The sequence below is a fragment of the Martes martes genome, assembly GCF_963455335.1.
Source record: "Martes martes genome assembly, chromosome: 5".
Lineage (NCBI taxonomy): Eukaryota > Metazoa > Chordata > Mammalia > Carnivora > Mustelidae > Martes > Martes martes.
Genome location: NC_137892.1, coordinates 136,905,391 through 136,930,790, shown reverse-complemented (window position 1 = coordinate 136,930,790; position 25,400 = coordinate 136,905,391). Strand labels below are relative to the sequence as shown.

General features: G+C 39.1%; 1 protein-coding gene across 1 annotated transcript in view; it reads right to left on the bottom strand.

The window, feature by feature from the left end:
* Nucleotides 1-25,400, bottom strand: part of CPLANE1 (ciliogenesis and planar polarity effector complex subunit 1) — a gene marked incomplete at its 5' end in the record, with an annotated part of 140,404 nt that overhangs the window by 38,147 nt on the left and 76,857 nt on the right. The window contains 8 exons of the mRNA XM_080803312.1: nt 6,193-6,422; nt 11,097-11,246; nt 11,629-11,824; nt 12,198-12,307; nt 14,699-14,770; nt 17,168-17,272; nt 20,871-20,922; nt 22,157-22,289. Coding sequence (XP_080659438.1) covers nt 6,193-6,422; nt 11,097-11,246; nt 11,629-11,824; nt 12,198-12,307; nt 14,699-14,770; nt 17,168-17,272; nt 20,871-20,922; nt 22,157-22,289 — 1,048 coding nt within the window. The remainder of the gene's footprint in view (nt 1-6,192; nt 6,423-11,096; nt 11,247-11,628; nt 11,825-12,197; nt 12,308-14,698; nt 14,771-17,167; nt 17,273-20,870; nt 20,923-22,156; nt 22,290-25,400) is intronic.

Sequence of the window (25,400 nt, the reverse complement as noted above, 5' to 3'; positions counted from 1 at the left end):
GTATTTTCTCAAATGCTTTTTCTGCATCAATTTAGAGGACCATATGTTTCTTCTCTATCTTCTTATTAATGTATTCTATCACAATGATTGATTTGCAAATGTTAAACCACCCTTGCATCCCAGGGATAAACTCACCTGGTCGTGGTGGACAATCCTTTTAATGTAGTATTGGATCCTATTAGCTAGGATCTTGTTGAGAATTTTGGCATCCATATTCATCAGGGATATTGGTCTGAAATTCTCCTTTTTGATGAGGTCTTTGCCTGGTTTTGGGATCAAGGTAATGCTGGCCTCATAGAAAGAGTCTGAAAGTTTTCCTTCTGTTTCTATTTTTTGGGACAGCTTCAGGAGAGTAGGTATTTTTTCTTCTTTGAATGGTCGGGAGAATTCCCCAGGGAATCCATCAGGTCCTGGACTCTTGTTTTTTGGGAGGTTTTTGATCACTGCTTCAATCTCGTTACTAGTTATTGATCTATTCAGGTTATTAATTTCTTTCTGTTTCAGTCTTGGTAGTTTATAGGTTTCCAGGAGTGCATCCATTTCTTCCAGGTTGTTTTATGGGCATATAGCTGTTAAAAATAATTTCTGATAAGTGTTCCTATTTCCTTGGTGTTAAGTCATTATCTCTCCCCCATTCATTCATAATTTTATTAATTTGGGTTCTTTCTCTTTTCTTTTGGATGAGTCTGGCCAGTGGTTTAACGACCTTATTAATACTTTCAAAGAACCAGCTTCTAGTTTCATTGATGTGTTGGTTCTACTATATTTCTGGTTTCTAATTCATTGATCTCTACTCTATTCTTGATTATTTCCCTTCTCCCGTATGGGTTAGACTTAATTTGTTGTTGATTCTCCAGTTCTTTCAAGGTGTAAAGATAGTTTGTGTATTTAGGATTTTTCTACTGTTTTGAGTGAGGCTTGGATGGCTATGTATTTCCCCTTTAGGGGGAAATCCTTTACCGAATCCGATAGGTTTTGGACCGATGCATTTTCATTCTCATTGGTTTCCATGAATTGTTTAGTTCTTCTCTGATTTCCTGGTTGACTCAAACATTCTTGAGCAGGATGGTCTTCAGCTTCCAAATGTTTGAATTTCTTCCAAACTTCTTCTTGTGATTGAGTTCCAGTTTCAAAGCACTGTGGTCTGAGAATATGCAGGGAATAATCTCAGGCTTTTGGTATCAGTTGAGACCTGATTTGTGATCCAGTATGTGCTCTCTTCTGGAGAAAATTCTATGCGGACTTGAGAAGAATGAGTATTCTGTTGTTTTAGGTTGTAATGTTCTGTATATATTTATAAGAACGACCTGGTCCAGAGTGTCATTCAAAGCTCTTGTTCCTTTGTTGATTTTCTGCTTAGATGATCTATTGCTGAGAGTGGAGTGTTGAGGTTTCCTATTATTAACATATTACTATCAATATGTCTCCCTTATTTTGATTAACACTTGGCTTATATAGTTGACTGCTCCCATGTTGGGGGCATACATATTTACAATTGTTAGATCTTCTTGTTGGATAGACCCTTTAAGAATGATTTGGTGTGGGACGCCTGGGTGGCTCAGTTGGTTAAGCGGCTGCCTTCAGCTCAGGTCATGATCCCAGTGTCCTGAGATCGAGTCCCACATCGGGCTCCCTGCTAGGCAGGGAGCCTGCTTCTCCCTCTGCCTCTGCCTACCACTCTGTCTGCCTGTGCTCACACTCTCTCTCTCTCTCTCTAACAAATAAATAAATAAAATTTTTTTAAAAAAATGAATGATTTGGTGCCCTTCTGTATTTCTAACTACAGTCTTTAGCTTAAAATCTGATTTATATGATACGAGAATTGCTACCCCAGCTTTCTTTTGAGGTCCATTGGCATGAGAGATGGTTCTCTGTCCCTTCACTTTCAGTCTGGATATATCTTTAGGTTCAAAAAGAGTCTCTTGTAGACAGCATATGGATGGGTCTGTCTTTTTATCCATTCTGCAACCCTGTGCCATTTTATGGGAGCATTTAGGCCATTCACGTTGAGAGTGATTATTGAAAGATAAGATTTTATTGTCATCATCTTGCCTGTCAAGTCCTTGTTTCTATAGATTGTCTCTGTAAGTTTCTGTTCAGTATCACTCTCGGGGTCTTTCTCCTTTTATAGAACCCCTCTTAATATTTCTTGCAGGACTGGCTTAGTGGTCACATATTCTTTTAGTGTCTGCCAGTCCTGGAAGCTCTTTATCTCTCCATTCATTCAGAGTGACAGCCTTGCTGTATAAGAATTCTTGGCTGCATGTTCTTCTCATTTAGTACCCTGAATATGTTTGCCAGCCCTTTCTGGCTTGCCAGGTGTCTGTGGACAGGTCTGACACTATTCCGATGTTCCTCCTTCAGTACATAAAGAATCTCTTGCCCCTAACTGCTCTTAAGATGGTTTCCTTGGTTCTAAGATTTGCGAGTTTTACTATTACATGCCGTGGAGATGGTCTGTTCTCATTGATCTTGGGAGGGGACTTCTCTGCCTCTAGGACATGAATGCTTTTTTCCTTCCCCAGATTACGGAAGTTCTTGGCTATGATTTGCTCAAATATATCTTCTGGTCCTCTCCCTCTCCACCCCCTCAGGGATCCCAATAATCCTGACACTGGAACATTTCATGGCATCATTTATTTCTCTAATTCTGTTTTCATGGATTTTAAGCTGTTTGTTCCAGGCCTCCTCCTGTTCCTTCTTTTCTATCAGTTTGTCTTCTAGATCACTAATTTGTTCTTCTGCCTCATTTACCCTAGCATTAGAGTATCTAGATTGGATCTCAATGATAGCATTTTTAAGTTCTGACAGATTAGCTCTCATTTCTGCTCTTAAAGAATCTATGTTGCCATTAATGGTTTTCTCCATCCTAGCTATTGTCTTCATAACTGTTATCCTGAAGTCTATTTCTGACATCTTGCTTATATCCATATCCATTAGTTCTGTGGCAGAGGTCACAGTCTCTGAATTTTTCCTGTGTTAGGGGTTCCTTCTCTTAGTCATTCTGTTGATGGGTAGTTGAGAGAATGTACAGAGTCCAAATGATTGACTGCAACCCAAGCAGGATGCACCTTTTTTATAGGGACTTTAGGGTTGTCGGCCTCTTGTTCTTTCAGCCTGTCTTCTGAGGAAGGGGCCTGCCCTACTGTTACTCGGGCAACCCTGTTTGGGCAGAGCTGCCCTGCCTCCTGTAGGGGGGAAATGGGCTCAGTGAAAACCGGTTTTGGGGGGCTTTTGTTCTCTGGCAGCTTTCCACATCTCTTCTGAAAGTCAGAGTAGAAGTGACCGTATCCATATCTCTATCTCAGAACAGAGAAATCAGTCTGTTCTTCAGTGAGTTCTCCAGGCCACATTGTCTCCATTTTTGTCTGTACTGCTAAAAAACACAATATTCTGGGTTGTGCATCCAAAGTAGCTCTCCTAGCCCTTGTTTCCAGGTCCAGGCATGTGTCTGCCTTTTGTGCTTCTAAAACCGCCAGCCGCCCCCAGTTCACATGTGCATCCCTGCAGCTCTAGGTTTCAATCTGGGGGGCTGTCCTAACGTCCTTTCACTGCTGCTACCAATCAAAGTTCCCTGCCTGAGATATTCAGCTTGTAGAGCTCCAGATATATCTTCTCACACCACAGGCTGATTTCGTGGGTGTTTAGAATGGTCTGGTAGATATCTAGCTCAGTTTAGAGGACGGGTTGAAACAGGGTCCCCTACTCCTCCACCATCTTTGCATCTCCCCTGTGGAAATTCCATAAGACTCTTTCTTTGCTTTGCTTTCTCCTGAGTCTCTTAACTACTTCAGAATGCTCCTTCTCAAGCTTTGTTGTCGAGCCATCTTTAAAAGTTCATGCATCCACAGAATTCTGTCCTTTACCCTCTTTTTCTCCTCATTCAGTGTATACTCCTTGGGTGAGTGCCCTGTCATGATTTGAACTTCCTTGTAAGGACTCTACAATCTGTACCATCAACCCAACTCTAGCTTCTAAGCTCCAGAAGCATATATCCAACTGCTACTAATCTTATACCTCAATTTTAAGATGTTTCTGACCAAAATCACTGTGCCTCTCTTCCCCCAAAACACACAGTCTTCTTCTTCCCTAGTTTGGAAAGTGACTTCACCATTCACCCAGGCTCAAAATTTAGATACCACTGTGAAACTATTCTTTTTCACATTTTCAGAGCCAATCACCCTCTGAGTCCTGCTACATCCTTCTCCATCTCCAATCCTAAAGTTCAGGTTATCATTACTTCTTAGCTTGGTATATACAGTGGTCCCAAACATCAATCAGTAAATCCAGTACACAGCTAGCTGCATAAGAGTCATTCATGAAGCATATTAATTACACAAATTCCTGGGTCCCACCAAAGAATTACTTAAAACCAGAATCTCAGGGTATGGGCCCACAAGTCTGCATTTCTAACAACTTCCCAAGATGACTCTAATGAGCAGCCAGTTTAGAACCACTGTGACTCAACCACCTCCCTGTCCTCAGGCTTATCCTCTCCAATCTGCCCTCCACACTGCTGCTGCCAGAGCGTCTGATCACACCATTTCACTGCCCAAAATTCTTCAGTGGTTCCCTCCCGCCTACTTATAGTATAGAACAAAATCCTAATCACTTGACATAGCAAACAATACTTTCCATCATCACTTATCTGCCCTTATCTACTTTTACTGCCAGATGTTCTAAAGCCCAGTATCATCAGCCTCTACCTCACAATGTTTCCTCAGCCTTTCCTTACCTAACTGGTGAATATCAATTCATTATCAACTCCAGAGTCACCTCTATAAAGGCATCTTTGATGCTACAGCTTCACTGTCCAGCCACAACCTGTCATGTGCACCTGTGGTGTTCTCACCGCACCCTGTTCTTATGTATTTACTGGTCTATACATCTGTCTTCTTTTGTTAGGTTCTAAGCTGCTTGAAAGTAATGACTATGTATGTCTTATTTATCTTTCTATTCCCAGAACTTAGCAGAAGCTTAATAAATGTTTATTGATGAAAAAACGATTCTTGGGACTCTGGAGCAAGCCAGGATCAAGACATATTTGGCTCTGGATATGCTTAATATACAAGAACATAAGGCCATTTTGAAAGTGATTCCTTGGAATAAGGAGTTCCAAAGATGGCTCTAACACTTAACACTCATTTTGAAGTGCTAGACCTAAGTCTGGGTTAAAAAAAACAAAAATGACACAATCAAATAAATATCATAATATCATTACTTAATAGTAGTCCCACCTCATGTTTTTTCTGTGTGATTTCACCTGTTTAATCTTAACTTTTTAATATGTGCTAAATGTTTGAATTAAAGAAATACTATAAACTTAATAAATGCATTTTTTAAAATATCAGCCAGCTAGCAACCTAGAATATTTGTTAGGTAAGTCAATGATGGAATTTTTATCCTGCAGACCAATTTGCATTTCCCAATATAAAGCTTTAACACATTCAAGATATTTTTACTGTTTGTTCCTTAATCTTAATTTTATGTAAATTTTACTTCCTAAAAAAAGTTTGTGCAAAATAATTAATTCATGTTTGAGACTTCCTATTTGTCTAACTACCGTGATATACCAATACACATAAATAATCTCTTTCTCATATGTATTTTTTAAAGATACAGAAAACATCTAAGGACTACTATTCCCATTGTATAAAATATTTAAAAGAAACTGAGAATTCTAAATATAAAAACAACAGCGTTTTTATAAAGTTAAAAAAATCCTGCTGAAGAAAATGATACTCAATTATGAGCAGGGTTCATTTAAAACCACATTCTTGTTTTCTAGTTCATATATTTCTTTTCCTGGTAGGAAGCACTGGTTCACTTCTTAGAAGTTTAAGGCAGTGGTTGTCAACTGGGGGCTATTTTGTTCCCCACAGAACATTTGGCCATGCCTGAAGACATTTTTTTTATTATTACAGCAAAGCTAGCAGGTAAAGATTAGGGATGCTATCAAATATCCCTGGCAAATAAACAAATAAAATCTTTAAAAAAATATCCTACAGTGCAGATGACAAGTCTTCCACAACAAAGAATTATCTGGTCCAAATACCAATAATGCTGAGGTTGAGAAACCCTAGCTTAAAAAAAAAATCCCATTATATTGAAAAACCAATTGTCTAAAATCACATCAAATTCCAAATCTAATAACTCAGTAACAAACGAATAGCTAAAATAAAGACAGTCTACCTTATCACAATGTCGATCTAGCAGTTTGTATCTGGGGCAATCCTGCTCTATGTTTTCAGCAATGTTCTGTATTGCTAACAGCTGTTCATCAATTTCCTGAAGCTTAGAGGTGAGACGCTCTAGGTGGCGAGCTGTAGACACATCCTGCAGGAGCTCCCACGGCGGGTCATCCTCTGCAGCAGCTGACTTCGAGTTCTGTTCTTTGACTTGAAAATCTGGCTTTAGCATATCTAAATATTAATAAAGGTAATCAATATCAGAATTCAGTAGAATTAAGGGAGAAATAAATGCTGATGATCTAATTTTTTTCAAGACCGCATTTTAAGTCAAAATAACATTCCCTTCCAAATCTGTTTCAATACACTCAGAAATAACACTTCAGCTTCTCGACTTTGGAGAGCTGTCTGTTGTGAGATAAGACTACATAACAGTGTTGCTATTACCACAAAACTCCACACACAAGGTAGTTTGAATGATACTTTTACCCTCTGCAATAAAAACATACTTCATTAAAAAGCAACTTTATTTAATATTTTTGACTTTTTATTTTAAAGATCTGCATATTCATTTTGAGAGCGAGAGATGAGGGAGAGGCAGAGGGAGAGAATCTCATGCAGACTTCCCACTGAGCGCAGAGCCCAGTGCAGGGCTTGATTTCAGGACGCTGAGATCAAGACCTGGGCAGAAATCAAGAGTCAGACACTTAACTGACTGAGCCACCCAGGTGCCCCTATTTTTGACTGTTTTAAAACTCAACTTGAAAACCACCAGTGTCACATAGTAAAAGCTAGACCTACTGTGGGCCACTACCAACTCTACATGGGATCTCAGGCTATCACTAAACCTCCCAAGACCAATATCAAAGCCAACGACCCTCCCAACTCTTAAACTCAATTGATTCTTGTTCCAAATTTGAAACACTTTTTATTTTTTTTAAGATTTTATATATTTATTTGACAGAGAGACAGTGAGAGAAGGAACACAAGCCAGGGGAGAGAGACGGGGAGAAGCAGGCTTCCTGCTCAGCAGGAAGCCTGAGGCAGAGCTTGATTCTAAGACCCTGGGATCATGACCTGAGCCAAAGGCAGATGCCCTATGACTGAGCCACCCAGGCACCCCTCAAATACTTTTGTAAATGTGTTCTTTTTCCAGGTTCTGGGTTTCCTCCTCCCTCTATTGCTCTTCCTTCTTCGTTGTCTTGTCGTTTTACTCTTCTGTCCCCCCACCCCTCTGACCCATCAGCACTTCCAGGGTGTCAGTCTCAGGTGACTTCTCACTCAGGTATTCTCCCTGGGTGGTGTCACCAATGCACAGACGACTCTCAAATTCACATGGCATCTTCATGAGCGCCAGCCCTTAAATCCACCTATGTCCTGGGTATCTCATTTAGGTTGTTCCAAAAGCCTACCAACTGAAACTCATCACTCTGTCCCTCCAACTTTCTCCCTCCTCCTGATTCCCCAGTTCAGTTAGTAGCTCTCATTCACCATGTTCCTAAGACAGAGGACTGAGAATCATTCAAGGTTCTTCTCTTTCCTTCAGATCCAAAGTAACACCAAATATTGATGATTACCAACCAAAATCTCCATTTCTATTACCATTGCTTAGCTGAAGCTTTCACAATAGCTGGACCCCAAACAGCATCTCTATCTCTAATTTATTTTACCCCTATTTAGTCCACCTTCCACACGGATCTTTTAAAACACAAATCTGGTCTTGTTCCTTTCCCACCTCAAATTCTTCAGTGTTTCTCTAATACCTCATCTTAAGAGTCCAAAGGCCTCAGTATGAGGACAATACCATTCAGTCTTCCCTCTGTCTCCCTCTCTAGCTCATCTATTGCTGTCTTAAACAAATAAACAAAACCACTTCACTGCCTCCAAGCAAACTTTAATTCTCTCAGCCTCTGCATCCATCAAACCTCCACATCACTGCACAATCTAGTCTCTCACTCTGTGTGACCTTTCTCTAAGTCCCACTTCCCTTTAAGATTCCACTGAGGTGTCTCAGTGGAATAAATGGGGATAAATGTCCCATCCTCCCTAGAGATGGAGTAGATGCTGCATTTCCCAAGAATCTCATCCATACCACCTTGAAAGCACTTCCCATGCTGTATCGTAATCCTCTGCTTCTATGCCTTCCTTTCCTCCCCTAGATGAGCGCCCAGGCAGAGAGCCTGATATTAATTACGCTCTTCTTAAGCTCCAAGATCTATTTCTTGATTTAGTGTTTATTGAGGATTATGATGCCTGATCTACCTAACTTAGAGAGGCTTTGTGAAGACTTTGTGAAGACTGAATTGTGCAATAAAATAGTCTGAAAAATGTGAATCACTAAACAAGTGTAAGTAGTGCTTCTTACCTTTCAGCCCCTGTCTAGTGTGAGGTTTCCCATGACAGGATAATGGCAAACTGCGATGCAGGCAATGGCCACTGTATCACTTTCCACTACCTGTTCTGGCTTTACCTTTTTTTTTTTTTTTTTTTTTAAGTAATCTCTACACCCAAGGGGCTCAAACTCATGACTCCAAGATCAAGAGTCACATGCTCTATTGATCACGCTGGTCAGGTAAGCCTGGCCTTACCTTTTTCAGTTTGACTCTCACAGTACTTTACCATCTGTCCTTCCTGTTTTCGGGAGCCTGAAGTATCTCCCTTAGTCACTCTCAGGAGAGAATTTTGTATACAAACTTCAAGGAGAAAATTCGGCAAAAGAGCTGGGCATGTTCAAAATCCAGAATGGTCTACATACATAATGAAAATAGCTTCCCTTTCTTTGGAGAATCTGCTCTATTCCCATGATTAATGGGGAGGGGGGGGCGGAAATCACCTAGAGGGTTAAATACTGAGCTCCACTGATGAAAAATTCTCCCTCTGGCCAGCAAAGCTCCTCTTGCTATTAATAGCTGAAAGCATTCCTATTGGAGAAAGTTTCTAAAATAGGAAACCACTGTCATTCAAAATGGTAAGCAAGTATCACTAAAAGTAGGAATTTATTATTTGTCTTGCTTTTGTTTTAAATACCTAGGGAATCTGTCCCTCCTTCTCCCAACCTTTTTCTATAATACAAATCCCATTCAACTCTATTATGTAACAAGATTCTGAATCTTTATGGTATATTATGTAAATACCATAATGGAATTTATTTTCAAAATATGAAACACATCCTTTTAAATTGGCATTTTAAAGTTGTTCTCTTTAATAAGGGACACTGACATATTTTTGTAACCAGTCTCCCCAGAGAATGATCTTCCAAAAGGTTGAATAGACTTGATCTGACTAATGAAGGAAATTAACCTGTAGCTAGCTTATGGTCACTTAAAATGCTGGCCAAGGATATTCAGGGGTCCCAGAGAGATGGATCCGGTTCCAGTTTGGCAGAATTTCAAAAGCTGACTGATGTGAAAATGAAGGGAAACTAGCCCATAGGCACTTTTTTAAAAGATTTATTTATTTTAGAGAAAGGGAGAGAACAAGAGAGTGAGTGTGGGGAGCAGGGACAGAGGGAGATGAAGAGAGTCTTAAGCAGAGTCTGCGCTGAGTGCAGAGCCCCACACAGGGCTTGATCCCACGACCCTGAGATCATGACCTGAGCCGAAACCAAGAGTCAGATGTTCAACTGACTGCACAGCCCAGGGAGCCCACAGGCATTTGGCTAGATGTAACTCACATGACAACTCTATGAGACTGTGTCCCACAGAGATATAAGTAAGGATCAGATAAAGTTAATATACTTACAAAAAGTATCCAAACTATGAAGTGATAGAGTTGGGTCCAAAAACCAGGTCTGTTCTACTTGAATCTAGAAGTCAAGCTCTTTTCATTTCCCCACACACTTTCCCAGCCTACAAGACTTGTTAGTTTCATACATTCTCCCTTCAATACCCATGCACCAAACAGCCCCATGACAGGAGAGAGAATGGGCCAAGGCTTCAAAATCTGAAATGCTGGCACTTATTGGTATACATAGCTATAACAGACATGCCCTAACACATCCTAAGGTGAGGTTTCCCTGCTACCCATCCCTTCCCTCCACCCTCACGTCTCCTGAGTGCTCACTTGATATACAATTAGCAGACAGGGCAGGACTCTGACCCCAGCATCTGAAAACCACAAGGCTGGGTGTCCCCCCCAGGAGCTGTGGAACCCAGAAGACATATTGGCTTTCAGTTGGAAGAAATCTGATGGCTTATTAAGCTTAATCTATTTGGGGCACATGGGTGGCTCAGATGGTTGGCTATCTGCCTTCGGCTCAGGTCATGATTTCCAGATCCTGGGATGGAGCCCCGTGTTGGGCTCCTGGCTCAGCGGGGAGTCTGCTTCTTCCTCTCCCTCTGCCTCTTCTCCTGTTCAAGCTCTTTCCCTACATCTCTCTATATCAAATGAATAAATAAAATCTTTTTAAAAAAGAAGATTAATCATTCATAGGATATAATAACTTTAGGTTTTGGAAAAATATTCTTCTAAATCTTGTGAATATTTTATAATAATGCAACCTAATTTATAATTCTAAAGCTGAGTATTTTACTTATAATATTTTACTGTTAGCTAAATACCTGTGTATTTTCTACATGCTCTTCTAGAATCACCCTCTTTTTTTAAATATGAGAATTCCCTTTTAACACCAAAGCACTCATGACATCCCATAGGATGTTTATTTTTAGCGTCCTCAATTAAGAAAAGACATATGTACAAATAGATCTGTAGTCTCCTTGCGGAATACCCAGGGGCCCCAGCTTTGGAACCATGACGCTACCTAATTTACCTATCTGATCCCACTCTTCTTAGCAAAGGAAAAAACTTTTCCTGGTTTCTTTTGCAATTACCAAGTTTTAGAACTCATTTCTATATAGCAGTAATTTAGAGAAAAGGGGGAGAGTCATGTTATACATTTAGGGTATTCACCTTTGTCCTGCTGTAATTCTGATGGTATAGGTGAGGTGATCCCAGGGTCCTTCACCTCTGTACTGCCTGCTCTCCAGCTTCTTTCATCCAGACAGGGTGGAGACATTTTTGCAGATTTAAAAAATAAATCCATAGTGGAATTGGCTGACTCTATCAAGAATATGAAAAGCATACAAAGACTGATTCTAAACAAGGTAGTTAGAAGATTAATAGAACATTTCTAGGGAGACCCAGGTAGCACATTCGGTTAAGCCTCCAACTCTTGATTGTGGCTCAGGTCAGGATCTCAGGGTCATGAGATTGAGCCCCACAGTAGGCTCTACACTGGGCATGGAGTCTGCTTAAGATTCTCTCTCCCTCCTCCTCTGCCCTCCCCCACAAAAGAACATTCCTAAATGTGAATATAAACATCCAAAGATATAGTGGGTTTGCAGGAAAAGAGCTAAGAGAATTAAGAAGGGGTAAAAATGCTATATTAAAGAATTTTTCAAAATGTTTTTAATCTACTTAAAAAGTAAGAAAAAATTATTACCTTCAGTCTTAACAGTGTGCAAGGGAACAGCATTTGTAACTGAAGCTGCCATATAATGTAACTCGGCAGAAGATGGAATCTCCAGGTGATCACTTGGCTGTTTGATAATAGTATCATTTGAAGGCCCCTCTTTGACAGGAAATTCCTGTAGATCATCAGCTTTAATATCAATCACATTTATGTAAGTGTGTCTAACCTGAAACAAAACACATGAAATCAAAGAGGGTTATATTCTTTTTACTCTGTACAGCCAGTCTGCACCATTCACCTCTGTAAAAAATAATAATAATAATAATAATAATTAATTAATTCTAAAGGCAAAAAGAGCTTATATGAGCTTATATATTTCCCTAACTTAGGGAAAACTGCAGGAAGTATGTGTTATGGTCTTAGTTTACAGTACTTTGGGGTATAGTATTTAAATCTTAATTTTTTGATCTTTCCAACAAAGCTACATAGATGCCATTTTAGCCTCATTTCATCTATATAATTAAATGATGCAGATGACCATAATAAATTTTAGCAAATGTATTATTATAACCTCTGAATAGAAATACCAAATTTAGTACCAGATCAGACGGTGAAGGTGAGGAAGGTTCCTCTGATATTTCAGTGGGAAGTTTGAGATTTAGACATACATCAGGAGCCAACACTTGAGGAACATTCAAAGGTTCATGTTCTAAAAATTAAGAAAATAAAAAAATCAGGAATATTAAAAAAATCTGTAAATAGCTCTAAGTCATTAGCATTTATAACAAGTCAGCAACAAACAACATAAATTTTTTTTTGTTAAAAATCTAAGTAGGAGGCACCTAGCTAGCTCAGTCAGTGGAGTGTATGGCTCTTGATCTCAGGGTTCTGAGTTTGGGCCCCACTTTGGGTGAAGAGATTACTTAAAAATAAAATCTTTTAAAAAATCTAAGAAGTTTCACAGGTATAAATAAATTCTATTCTATTCTAAAGGCAATTTACTGTAAAGTAATTCATAGTGGAATAGAGACTGAATATTGCTTTTTTCATATGAATGATTCACAGGGATAATAAAGTATCTAAGTCATGTCAAGAAAATGCTGTAATTTCCTAGGTGGCTCAGTCGGTTATGTGTTCAACTCTTGATTTCAGCTCAAGTCTTGGTCTCGGGGTTGTGATCTCAAGCCCCAGGAGAAGAAAGAAGGAAACAAAGAAAGAAGGAAAATGCTGTAATTTCCTATTTCCATTTCAGATATATTGTCATGTTTGTTTAGGAGATTGCAAATAAACCTGTTTAGGAAATTAACCTATTACTAATTTGTTTTTTACTGTCAACACTTTTTCTTGTTATTCATTTGTTTTAACAGATTTATTGAGATATAATTTACACCCTTTAAAAGGGCACAATTCAGGAGTACCTGGGTAACTCAGTTTGTTGAGCAACTGACTCTTGATTTCTGCTCAGGTTGAGGCGGAAAAGCCCAAAATGGCCACGTCACTGAGATGAGGAGCCACCAAGGATGACTTGGCACTTCTCTACCAAGTCACTTCCGCATAGCTTTAAGAACTACCACGTGACCCCGAGCCAATCAGCTGTGCGAAACCATGAAAAATCCCTAGTTTGCCCATAAATATCTGTCCCAATAAAGGCTGGGTGCTCAGACTTTGGGAGTGATCCCACTGAGCCCACTGGTGTTAATAAAGCTTTCCCAGTTGTTCTCCCAGTTCTCCGAGTGCCGCTTGAGTTTGTCCGACGCCTCCGAACTTCCCCAACAAGGTTATGATCTCTGGGTCATGAGATTGAGCCCCAAGTCAGGCTCCATGCTGGGCATGGAGGCTGCTTTAGATTCTCTCTTTCCCCCTCCCTCTATCCCTCCCCATTCCCCTGCTAGGGTGTGCACTCTCCATAAAATAAAATAAAATAAAATAAAATAAAATAAAATAAGATAAAATAAAATAAAATGACACAACTCAGTATTCAGTAGTTTCCAGTATATTTACAGAGCCCATGGCTTAATTTTACCACTTAAAAAATGTTTAACATCTAAATTTTATAAAAGTCATTAGCTTCTTATTCAAAAGTACACTAAAGAAGCCTATCACAATAGGTCAGCAAATGGTCTAACGCTGTGCCTTTTGTCCTAGTGATGAGGGAACATAAGGCAAGCTGGGGACAAAGCAGAAGCGGACACGCCACAACACCCACCCCCATGGGATATAAGTGACATTCCTCATGCACTCTTGGCCACCCTAAAGCTAAGGAAAGGAAAAACTAATAGTTAACTTGTAGAGATCACAATTCTGCAAGACCTGAGTCTCCCTCAGTTTATAAATGTCTTCGCAATTTACAGAAATGAAGCATTTCTATCAATGGCCTAGCTTCCAGGAGGAAATGTAGATACAATATCCTTATAAGCTGCAGCCCATTGACAGATACTGGAAGAGGGCAGAGTGTAATGATCCTCCAGGAAGTTCCCAACTATCTTCCTATTAACGCCTTGCTAGAGGGAAAACAACTTTAACTTGACAGTGGCAAGGCCTCCTATATCCTGTGAATTTTCTTTAACATACAGAAGACCTCAGTTTTTCCTTACCTCCCACAACCCCATAATATATAATCAGCCACCCCCCTCACAACCCTGAGGCAGCAGCTCTTCCTGCCCATGGGTCCTGTCCTCATGCTTTATTAAACCACCATTTTGCACTAACGATGTTTCAAGAATTCTTTCTTGGTCATTGGCTCCAAACTTTACCCCACTGAACTTCACCAATATTCCAAAACCCCTTTACTAGGACTCTAGTTTTACTTCCTAGCATTTTATTTTTAATAAAACATTACTTTCAAATTTCATATGCAAAATATAATTTATTATATTGAATACTGGAAACTTGGTACCAAGGCTTGAATTTAAACCATGTAACAACCCAGAAGCTAGAAAAAAAGAAAGTGAAAATACTTAAATTATCATTCTATCTCTATTCAATCAATTGATGGGTTTTATTGATTTTTTATGGATGGTGGTAACTCTTGTTTGGTCATCAGAAAAACAGCCTTTAATTAGTAATATTATTCTCAGAAAAAAAGAGAAAAAAAGCACACCTGATATGGAAGAAATGATTTGTTGATTTTTACCACATTCAGAAACAACTTGTTGAGAAGTAGCTTTTTTATCTTGTAGTCAGTTTGAAGATTTGAGACAAAAAAAGAAAACAAAAAAGAATTTTACAAACAGAAAAAATTAAATATATGAATGCAATTTTTAGATATTATGTATTAAAGGTAGTAGATTGACCGCTTAAGAATTTAATTTTTAAAAATTAATGCTAATTTATGATTTTATTATTGTTCATCCTGGGCCTGATTACCTGGATGATAACAGACTTCTGGCAAACAGGCTGCCAAGTCTAGAAGACTATCTAACAGTAAAGTACATCCAAGGCTTTCTCAAAGGTTTTTTCTTATAAGAATGTTTCTCAAATGCATATGCACCATTTGCATCAAAAAACATCTTCTACAGGCTAACCTCATTCAGATAGAAACAAAAACTAAATAATGAGGTACCTTTTTATGACCTATTAAATGGGTAAAGATAAAAGAATTAGCTAAATCACAGTGGTGACCAAAACAAAGGCTCACATATGGAAAGATTCTCACTGAAACCTTATTTATAGGAGAAAAATATTGGAAACCACCTAATGCACTCAACATTAAAAAACTGGGTAAATATTTTATGTCACAACTGGAAGAAGGAACATGCTTACAAAGAACTTTTTGATGACACAGGGAAATGTATGGCATAAGCAGAAATCAAAGTGAAAGCAAAGGATACACAATATAGGTAAATTTTGTTTTCCAAATCCAATCCATTCTTATAAATGTGCTGCACAGATACCAAGAGACTTTTTAAAAGGTGGAAAAAAGGTGTCCCAGACCAGCCCATCCAATACTCCCAAACATTAAACAAGTCTGAATAACTATGCATCTAGGATTATTAAATATAAATTAAATATATTAATATATAAATTAAATATAAAGCACTTTAAACATAACTTCTTAATTAACATTCATTTAACTAATTAGTTTGTGTGCATATGCAATAATACTGACCATATCAGATAAAATATTGACTGTATTGCAAACATATACTATAAGGTAAGTAGATAGTATAATATAAATACTATACCGTAATATAAGTATGTACTACAATGTATATGCTACCTACACATATATATTACATATATATAAACTATACTATGTAAATAAATAATGAAATAATATGTTAAAGAGACAGTCTAACTAGAGAGTATCCAAAGATTGCTACACAAAAGCAAACGCTGGGACCCATGAAAGGTTAAATTCTCAGGGAAGAAAGGAATACTGTTTGGAAGATTAAAGTACAGATAGTGAGGCAGGACACCATATACTGTATCAAGCTATGTAAAATGGTGGTGCCTGGGTGCCTCAGTGGGTTAAAGCCTCTGCCTTCAGCTCAGGTCATGATCCCAGGGTCCTAGGATTGAGCCCCGCATCGGGCTCTCTGCTCAGTGGGGAGCCTGCTTCTCGTCCTCTCTCTCTCTGCCTGCCTCTCCGCCTACTTGTGATCTCTGTCTGTCAAATAAATAAATAAAATCTTAAAAAAAAAAACAACTATGTAAAATGTGCAAGAGAAGACTGAAAGAAAAATCATCAAAACGTTACTTCTAGGGTAGCCTGGTGGCACTGCTGGTTAAGCATCTGACTCTCGGTTCTGGCATGGGCTGTGATCTTTGGGTGGAAGGATCAAGCCGCACACTGGGCTCCACACTCAGCACAGGATCTGCTTGAGTTCCTCTCCCTTCCCCCACCCCCTAAAATCTTTTAAAAACACATTAATTCTAAGTGATATGATTATAGTTAATTTCATCTTCTTCATAGTTTTGCTACATTATTCAAATATTCTATAATGATATTATTTTGAAACCATATCAATAAATACTATTTTTAATTAATATAAAATTAGAGATTTAAGAAAAGCACTTGAAGGTTCTGAACACAGTTGAAAGCAACTGTTTCCTAAATATCATAGAAAAGAATTTCTACAACACAAAGGTCAGAGCACTTACATGAATGAGGAAGTCTGTCAGGCAAAATTCCAAATAACAGTTCCTTCAAATTTTATTTCCTCTGTTCTTGGACACAGTTACATATGCCCTTCCCACACCAACCCAATCTAGTCCTCTTCCTAAATCAACTTCAATAGCCATAGCTCCAGGCTTCTTGGTCTTAGGCATGAAATCCCAGTGAAAGCAATTAATGGCATAGAGAACCCAAATTTAAAACATGGATGTAGTCCATGGTATTTTGAACAAAAATTTCTATTATGTTTTAATTAAATTATCATAAATTCAACTTAAAGCTTAAAGTTTGTGAAGTACATACCAAGGTTGAGGAGAAGAACTTAGGAGGAGTAACTACTATCACTTAACTTAAAATTCATGTTAAATCATTATTTTGAAGAAAAAGTCTAGATATATTAAATATTGCACAAAACATATGAATTTTAAAAATTAAGGTAAAATAGCATTTTACCTGGGTCTGTATTTGTACTTGCATCCTGACATTCTACAGCTTTCTTTCTCACAGAGGCCATAAAGTGCAATCCAGCTGAAGTATTAATATCCTCTTGTAGCATTTCTTAAATATAATAAATAAACATTGAAAGCAATCGCTGAGAAGCCAACATATTACCTGGAGTCCAATAGCAGAGCACCTAACTCAAGGGAGGTAAGGCACGGGGTGCCAAGATGTTATCAAAATGGACTTTCTGAATGAGGTGCTGTCTATGTTAACTCTCAAAGGCAGCTCAATGAAATCAAAACCAAAATTGTGGAGGATTCTGTATGTCCAACCTAGAAACCTAAATGTTCTTCTGGCTGATGAAGATCCAGTAGAAAATGTTAAACAAGAAAATGATATGGTCGGATTGATGTTCAAGAAAAACCACCCCAGCCAGTATATGGGATGCAGATTCAAGTGGCTCCAGACAGATGAGGCTGCTGTAACAGTTCAGATCAGAACCTCAGTAATGGTGAAAAATGGAGGAGAGATGATAAATTTACAAATTTCAGTGGAAGTAAAACAGACAAGACCTGGTTATTGTCTAGATGAGAAGGTGGGAGAAGGCGGAATTCAGATAACCTATGTTTTGGTGTTGAGTTGGTGGTGACACCAGTGGGGATGGAGAATGAGAAAACAAAGCAGCTGTTGGGGAACAGACAACAAATTCTGACTGCACATGCTGCACTTGAGGTAATTTCCACCTATGTGGAAAAGTTTAGCAGCAAGTAGAATCCAAGTCCAAAGTCTATTATGGGAGCTTGGGTTTAGATGTGAATTTTCCTGGGAGACCATCCAGGACAACGAAGTAGCATAAGAGATTATCAATTATGGCACATTATAATATAATAAAATATATATATATTTGGTCTTCATCCTTGGTTCTAAGCACAGAGTTCCTTAAATCTTTGGAATTTCCTGAGTAAATTCCTGTCATTATTCATGATATGACCCTTTTGATCATATCTGAATTTATGCTAATGAGGTGACCTTGAAAGACCCCTAGATAGCTTCAGGATAGGTGCTGGTCACCAGAGGAAAAAGCCACATGGTCAGAGGGTTAGAACTATCATCAGCCTCACCCCAACCCTACCTCTGGGGAATGGAGAGCAGCTGGAGATGCAGTTCAATCATCAATGGCTAATGACGTAATCAATCATGTCTATATAATGAAACATCAAGAAAAATCCTGAAACAATGAGGTTAAGGGGGCTTCTGGGTTGATGAGCAAGGGGATGTGTTGGGTGTGTGGTATACCCAGAGAGGATGTGGAAAGACTGTGCCCTCAACCCTCATACCTTCCTTCATGCATCTCTTCCATTTGGCTATTCCTGAATTGTATCCCTTATAATAAAACGATAATCATAAGTGAAGCACTTCTCTGAATTCTGGAATCACTGTAGCAAATTAGTGAACCTGGAGGGTGAGCCATGGGAATCCCTGAATGTGTAGTTGACTGGGCAAATGTGCAGGTGTATGGGGACCCCATTTGTAGCTGATATCTGAAGTGGTCTTTTGAGACTGAGCCATTAATCTGTGGGATCTGTGTTAACTCCAGGTTATTGTCAGAACTGAATTGGTGTCAGAGAATTGGAGAATTACTGTTGTTTGAAATGACACAATACACATATTAAGCATATATTTACTAACATATAATTATTAAATATATAACATTACATTATATTAAATAAATAAAAATAAACAAAACATTTATATAAGTGTATATAACTACATATATATGTATTCACAGATATATAGGAGTAGAGATATTTAAAATATAAACCTTGGAAGAAAACACTGGCTATCTCTAGACAGAGAAATTATGCGAGTTTTTTTGGGGGGGGGAGTTTAATATTCTTCCTATTCCTGATTTGTATTTTCTCCAGTGAACATGTATTATCTCCACAAAGCAAAAACACAAAACAAAACACTGTTAAGAATGAAAGAGAAAGTGGTTTTAAGACAAGTGAATGGGAAAGAATACCAGATGGGTTAGGAAGTTGAGAGGTACAAGCTAAGCAGGTCAGTTAGGGAAAAAACTGCTTGGTTTAGGCATACAGAGGCTTGATGCAGAGCAGGGGCATCAAGGAAGGCAGGGGGGAGGGGGGGTGATCGGGGGAGGGGGATGCCTGGGTGGCTCAGTCAGTTAAATGTCTGCCTTTGGTTCAGGTAATGATCCAGGGTCCTGGAATGGAGGCCCCTGGGCTCCCTGCTCAGCAGAAACCCTGCTTCTCCCTCTCCCTCTGCCCCTCTGGCCCCACTTCCCCACTGCTCATGCTCGCTCCCTCTCTAATAAATAAATAAAATCTTAAAAAAAATAGATTTGGACATGCTAAATCTAAGATGAAAGTAGAAAAGAATGATGAGAGAGGTTAGATGTGTATTTGACTGTCATCAAAAAAATTTAAGAGCTGCAATCATAAGAGTGAATGTTTGTGTATATGTGATGAAAATTACTGAGAAGAAAGTCTTGGGGAACACATACATTTGGTGGCAAGAAATCAACTGACCCACTAGAGAAAGAAAAGAATTTCCTATCTTATAAACAAGTACTCTTTCCTGAAACTGATTCCTTACTTTAATATGCATGTCTTTTTTTTTTTTTAAGATTTTATTTATTTATTTGAGAGAGAGAGCACAAGTAGGCAGAAAGGCAGGCAGAGAGAAAGAGGGAGAAGCAGGCTCCCCGCCAAGCAGAGAGCCCAATGAGTGACTCAATCCCAGGACCCTGAGATCATAACCTGAGCTGAAGGAAGAGGCTTAACCCACTGAACCACCCAGGCACCCTGTGCATGTATTTTCTATAAAGAATTCAACTGGCATGTTCTTTCATAATTTCCTTTTAGGCCTTATATATCAGTATCTTATTTGAGATTCTAATTAATTCTGTTCTACTATAGGGATCAGCAAATGTTTTCTGTAAAATGTTTTCTGTAAAAGGCCAGACAATAAAGATTTTAGGCTTTACAGATTGTATGGTTCCTCTTGCAACAAGTGAACCCTGCTGCAGTGCAAAATCTTCAGTAACAATGTGTAAATAAATGGGCATAGCTCTGTTTCAATAAAACTTGATTTACAAAGGGGTGCCTGGGTGGCACAGTCATTGAGCCTCTGACTTGTTCTGGCTCAGGTCATGGTCTCAGGGGTCATGAGATCAAGTACCACGTCAGGCTCCACATTCGGAGGGCAGTTGGCTTGAGATTCTCCCTCCTTCTCCTCCCCCCACTCATGCTTATGCGCTCTCTCTCTCTTAAATAAATAAAACCTTAAAAAATTTTTGATTTACAGGGGCGCCTGGGTGGCTCAGTGGGTTAAGCTTCCACCTTTGGCTCAGGTCATGATCTCAGGGTCCTGGGATCGAGTCCCACATCAGGCTCTCTGCTCAGCAGGGAGCCTGCCTCTCTGCCTACTTGTGATCTCTCTCTGTCAAATAAATAAATAAAATCTTTACAAAAATTTTTTTTTGATTTACAAAAACAGGCATGGTCTGGATCTGGCCTGTGGGCCATAGTTTCAACCTCTGCTCTACCAGATAACACATCAAAACACACACACACACACTCCATTTTGTTGAAGATAAAATTAAAATAATTTAGCCTCATTTTTACATAAGTAATTCTAGAAAACTGCTTTTAACTTTGAACTGAGACACTACATTAATCATGATTATACATACCAAAAGGAATATCGAAGTCATCCAAAGGCTGGGAACCAGGATATTCTTGCTCCTAAATGAATCCCCAAATGATCATTCTATGATTGTAACTCAAAGACAATCGTTACTTTGAAAAAAAATTAAATAGCTAAGAGGATTGTTGAATGTTTATGTATAAGCTTGAATCCATTCAATAAATATTTATTTACTCTATCAAAGTAACTTCACAAAGAAGTTCACAAAACTCATAAACCAAGCAATAAAAAAGAACATTACTAACTTAATGCAGTTACTAAATTACAGCATGCTCTTCTCCACTGCAGAGCAGCTCTAACACTCAAGTAGTCCCCCAACTGTATCAAAACTGCTCAGGGACTCAACAATGGTAGCAAATGCTTCCAGACATGCCTTTGAGGCTCACAACAGTATGCTTTTAAAAAATCCTTATTAAAAAAAAAAAAAATCCTTATGGGGTGCCTGGGTGGCTCAGGAGGTTAAGCCTCTGCCTTCGGCTCAGGTCATGATTCCAGGGTCCTGGGATCAAGCCCCACATCAGGCTCCTGCTCAGCAGGGAGCCTGCTTCCCCCTCCCCCTCTGCCTGCCTCTCTGACTACTTGTGATCTCTCTCTGTCAAATAAATAAATAAAATCTTTAAAAAAAAATCCTTATAAACAGGGTGTATGGGTGGCTCAGTGGGTTGAGCCACTGCCTTTGGCTCAGGTCGTGATCCCGGGGTCCTGGGATCGAGTTCTGCATTGGGCTCTCTGCTTCAGCAGGGAGCCTACTTCCCCCGTCTCTCTGCCTGCCTCTCTGTCTGCCAAATAAATTAAAAAATCTTTTAAAAAAATCATTATAAACAAAACTGTTAGTGTTTAATTTGTTGCAAAAATAAGTAAACAGTCACCAAACTTAGAAGTAATGTTTGAAAAGATCCGATTTCAATATATAGGTTACTTAACAAACCTGTGTGTGGGAAATGCTGGAGGGATCAAAAAAGGGTCAAACTATAATAGGAGCAACCCAAAGAACATATATGACATGCATTAAGACGTCACAGAAAAGGCAAGGAGTGATTTCAAATATAAAAAAGTCACACAGGCAGGTAAATCAAAAACTTTTCACACTTGCAACTATATGTCCACTATTCCAAAGAGGAATGCAGCAGGGCTTATGTACTTAATGATGTGAAGATTCTCCTGGTCATAATCGGAAGCTTCCAGCAATCAGAAGACTAGATAAACCACAAAGACATTCCCAACTCTATGTACAGGCAGACGAAAGAGGCATGTATAATAGTGTTTCTGTACCTTGGGTTTCATAACTATTTCTGAAACATTATCATTCACAAGGGAACCCTCTGGTTGGAAAGCCACCCTTGGTTTTCTCTTCAGTTTCTCTGATCTTTTTTCTTGTAGCTCTTTCTCAGCTCGTCGTCTTTGTCTGTTAAAAAAAATAAAACATGTTACTATTTTAGTAACATCAGTTTTTCACTTACATTATGCTATATAGGGAGAGGGTTATCAAAATTATGGCAATAAATTATTCTATGGCATATAATTAAATGAGCAAGATCCTTTGGTAGTATTCAAGCAAATAGAAGCAAATGTCAGGGACACGTGAAAGTTATTTTTAGTTCCTCTACTAGTGAACTGACTTTTCTGTGTTAGTCACTGGAATCTCAGGTCAGAGTCACACCTGTTAGGTGATTTTCAAATGCTCCTTTCTGCAGACTCTGACCTGACCTCAGAAGCCCTACGGGATGCCTCCAATCACCCTTTTGAAGAAGTTAAGCACACTTAAGTCACCTCAGCAAAATCCCAGCAAGGAGGAAAGAGGGCCCAAAAAGCTAAGGAGAAGACTTATTTTGATGAGGGAATACCTGAAAAAGATGGAAGCAAGGAAACATTTCTGGAAAGAGAGCACTGGTAATAGACTTTAGGGCCTGTAAATGCGAAATTCCTTTTTTTTTTTTGAGATTTTATTTATTTGCCGGGCACCTGGGTGGCTCAGTGGGTCCTGGGATCAAGCCCCGCATCGGGCTCTCTGCTCAGCAGTGAGCCTGCTTCCCCCACCCTCTGCCTGCCTCTCTGCCTACATGTGATCTCTTTCTCTCTATCAAATAAATAAATAAAATCTTTTAAAAAAAAGATTTTCTTTATTTGAGAGAGGGAGAGAGAACATGAGAAGGGGGAGGGGCAAAGGGAGAAGCAGACCCCCTGCTGAGCAGGAAGCTTGACCCCCTCCCCCTGGGCCAGGGGCAGGACTCAATCCCAGGATCCTGGGATCATAACCTGAGCTGAAGGCAGACACCCAACCGGCTGAGCCACACAGGTGCCCTTAAATGTGAAATTCTTACACTATTTTCTAGACTCAGTAGTAATCAACCAGTCAATACATTTTTGAATACCCATTATGGGTAAAACACTATAAATGCTCTTCATCAGAAGTCACAGCCTTTTCATAGATAGATTTTATGAAGTTGAAAAATGTTCCCTCTATCCCAATACTTTGAAGGTCATCCTCAATGGGGAAAAGCTGACAGCCTTCCCTTTGAAATCAGGAACATGACAAGGACGCCCACTCCCACCACTCTTGTTCAACATAGTGTTAGAAGTCCTAGCAACAGCAATCAGACAACAAAGAGAAATGAAAGGTATTCAGATTGGCAATGAAGAAGTCAAACTCTCTCTCTTCACAGATGTCATGATACTTTATATGGAAAACCCAAAAGACTCCACTCCCAAACTACTAGAACTCATACAGCAATTCAGTAACGTGGCAGGATATAAAATCAATGCACAGAAATCAGTTGCTTTCTTATACACTAACAATGAAAATACAGAAAGGGAAATTAGAGAATCAATTCCATTTACTATAGCACCAAGAGCCATAAGATACCTGGGAATAAACCTTACCAAAGAGATAAAGGATCTGTACTTGAGGAATTACAGAACACTCATGAAAGAAACTGAAGAAGACACAAAAAGATGGAAGACCATTCCATGCTCATGGATCGGAAGAATAAACATGTTTAAAATGTCTATACTGCCTAGAGCAATCTATACTTTCAATGCCATCCCGATCAAAATTCCACTAGCATTTTTCCAAGAGTTGGAACAAACAATCCTAAAATTTGTACAGAATCAGAAGAGACCCCAAATTGTTAAGGAAATGTTGAAAAAGAAAAACAAACGGGAATGGAGGAGATTATGCTAAGTGAAATAAGTCAAACAGAGAGAGTCAATTTTCATATGGTTTCACTTATTTGTGGAGCATAAGGAATAACATGGAGGACATGGGGAGATGGAGAGGAGAAGGGAGTTGGGGGAAATCAGAGCGGGAGACAAACCATGAGAGATTGGACACTGAAAAACAATCTGAGGGTTTTAGAGGGGCGGGGAATAGGAGGTTGGGTGAGCCTGGGGGTGGGTATTATGGAGGGCATGTATTGCATGGAGCACTGGGTGTGGTGCATAAACAATGAATTCTGGAACACTGAAAAGAAATATAAAAATAAATAAAAATTAAAAAAAAAAAAGAAAAAGAAAACTGGGGGCATCACGTTGCCTGATTTCAAGCTTTACTACAAAGCTGTGATCACGAACACAGCATGGTACTGGCACAAAAACAGACACATAGACCAGTGGAACACAGTAGAGAGCCCAGATATGGACCCTTAACTTTATGGTCAACTAACCTTCAACAAAGCAGGAAAAAATATACAGTGGAAAAAAGACAATCTCTTCAATAAATGGTGCTGTGAAAATTGGAGAGCTATCTGTAGAAGAATGAAACTCGACCATTCTCTTACACAATACACAAAGATAAACTCAAAATGGATAAAAGACCTCAATGTGAAACAGGAATCCAACAGAATCATAGAGGAGAACATAGGCAGTAACCTTTTCAATATCAGCTACAGCAACTTCTTTCAAGATATGTCTCCAAAGGCAAAGGAAACAAAAGCGAAAATGAACTTTTGGGACTTCATCAAGATCAAAAGCTTCTGCACAGCAAAGGAAACAGTCAGCAAAACAAAGAGGCAACCCACGGAATGGGAGAAGATACTTGCAAATGACAGTACAGACAAAAGGCTGATATCCAGGATCTATAAAGAACTTCTCAAACTCAACACACACAAAACAGACAGTCATGTCAAAAAATGGGCAGAAGATATGAACAGACACTTCTCCAATGAAGACATACAAATGGCTATCAGACACATGAAAAAATGTTCATCATCACTAGCCATCAGGGAGATTCAAATTAAAACCACATTGAGATACCACCTTACACCAGTTAGAATGGCCAAAATTAGCAAGACAGGAAACAACGTGTGTTGGAGAGGATGTGGAGAAAAGGGAACCCTCCTATACTGTTGGTGGGAATGCAAGTTGGTGCAGCCAATTTGGAGAACAGTGTGGAGATTCCTCAAGAAATTAAAAATGGAGCTTCCCTATGACCCTGCAGTTGCACTACTGGGTATTTACCCCAAAGATACAGATGTAGTGAAAAGAAGGGCCATCTGTACCCCAATGTTCATAGCAGCAA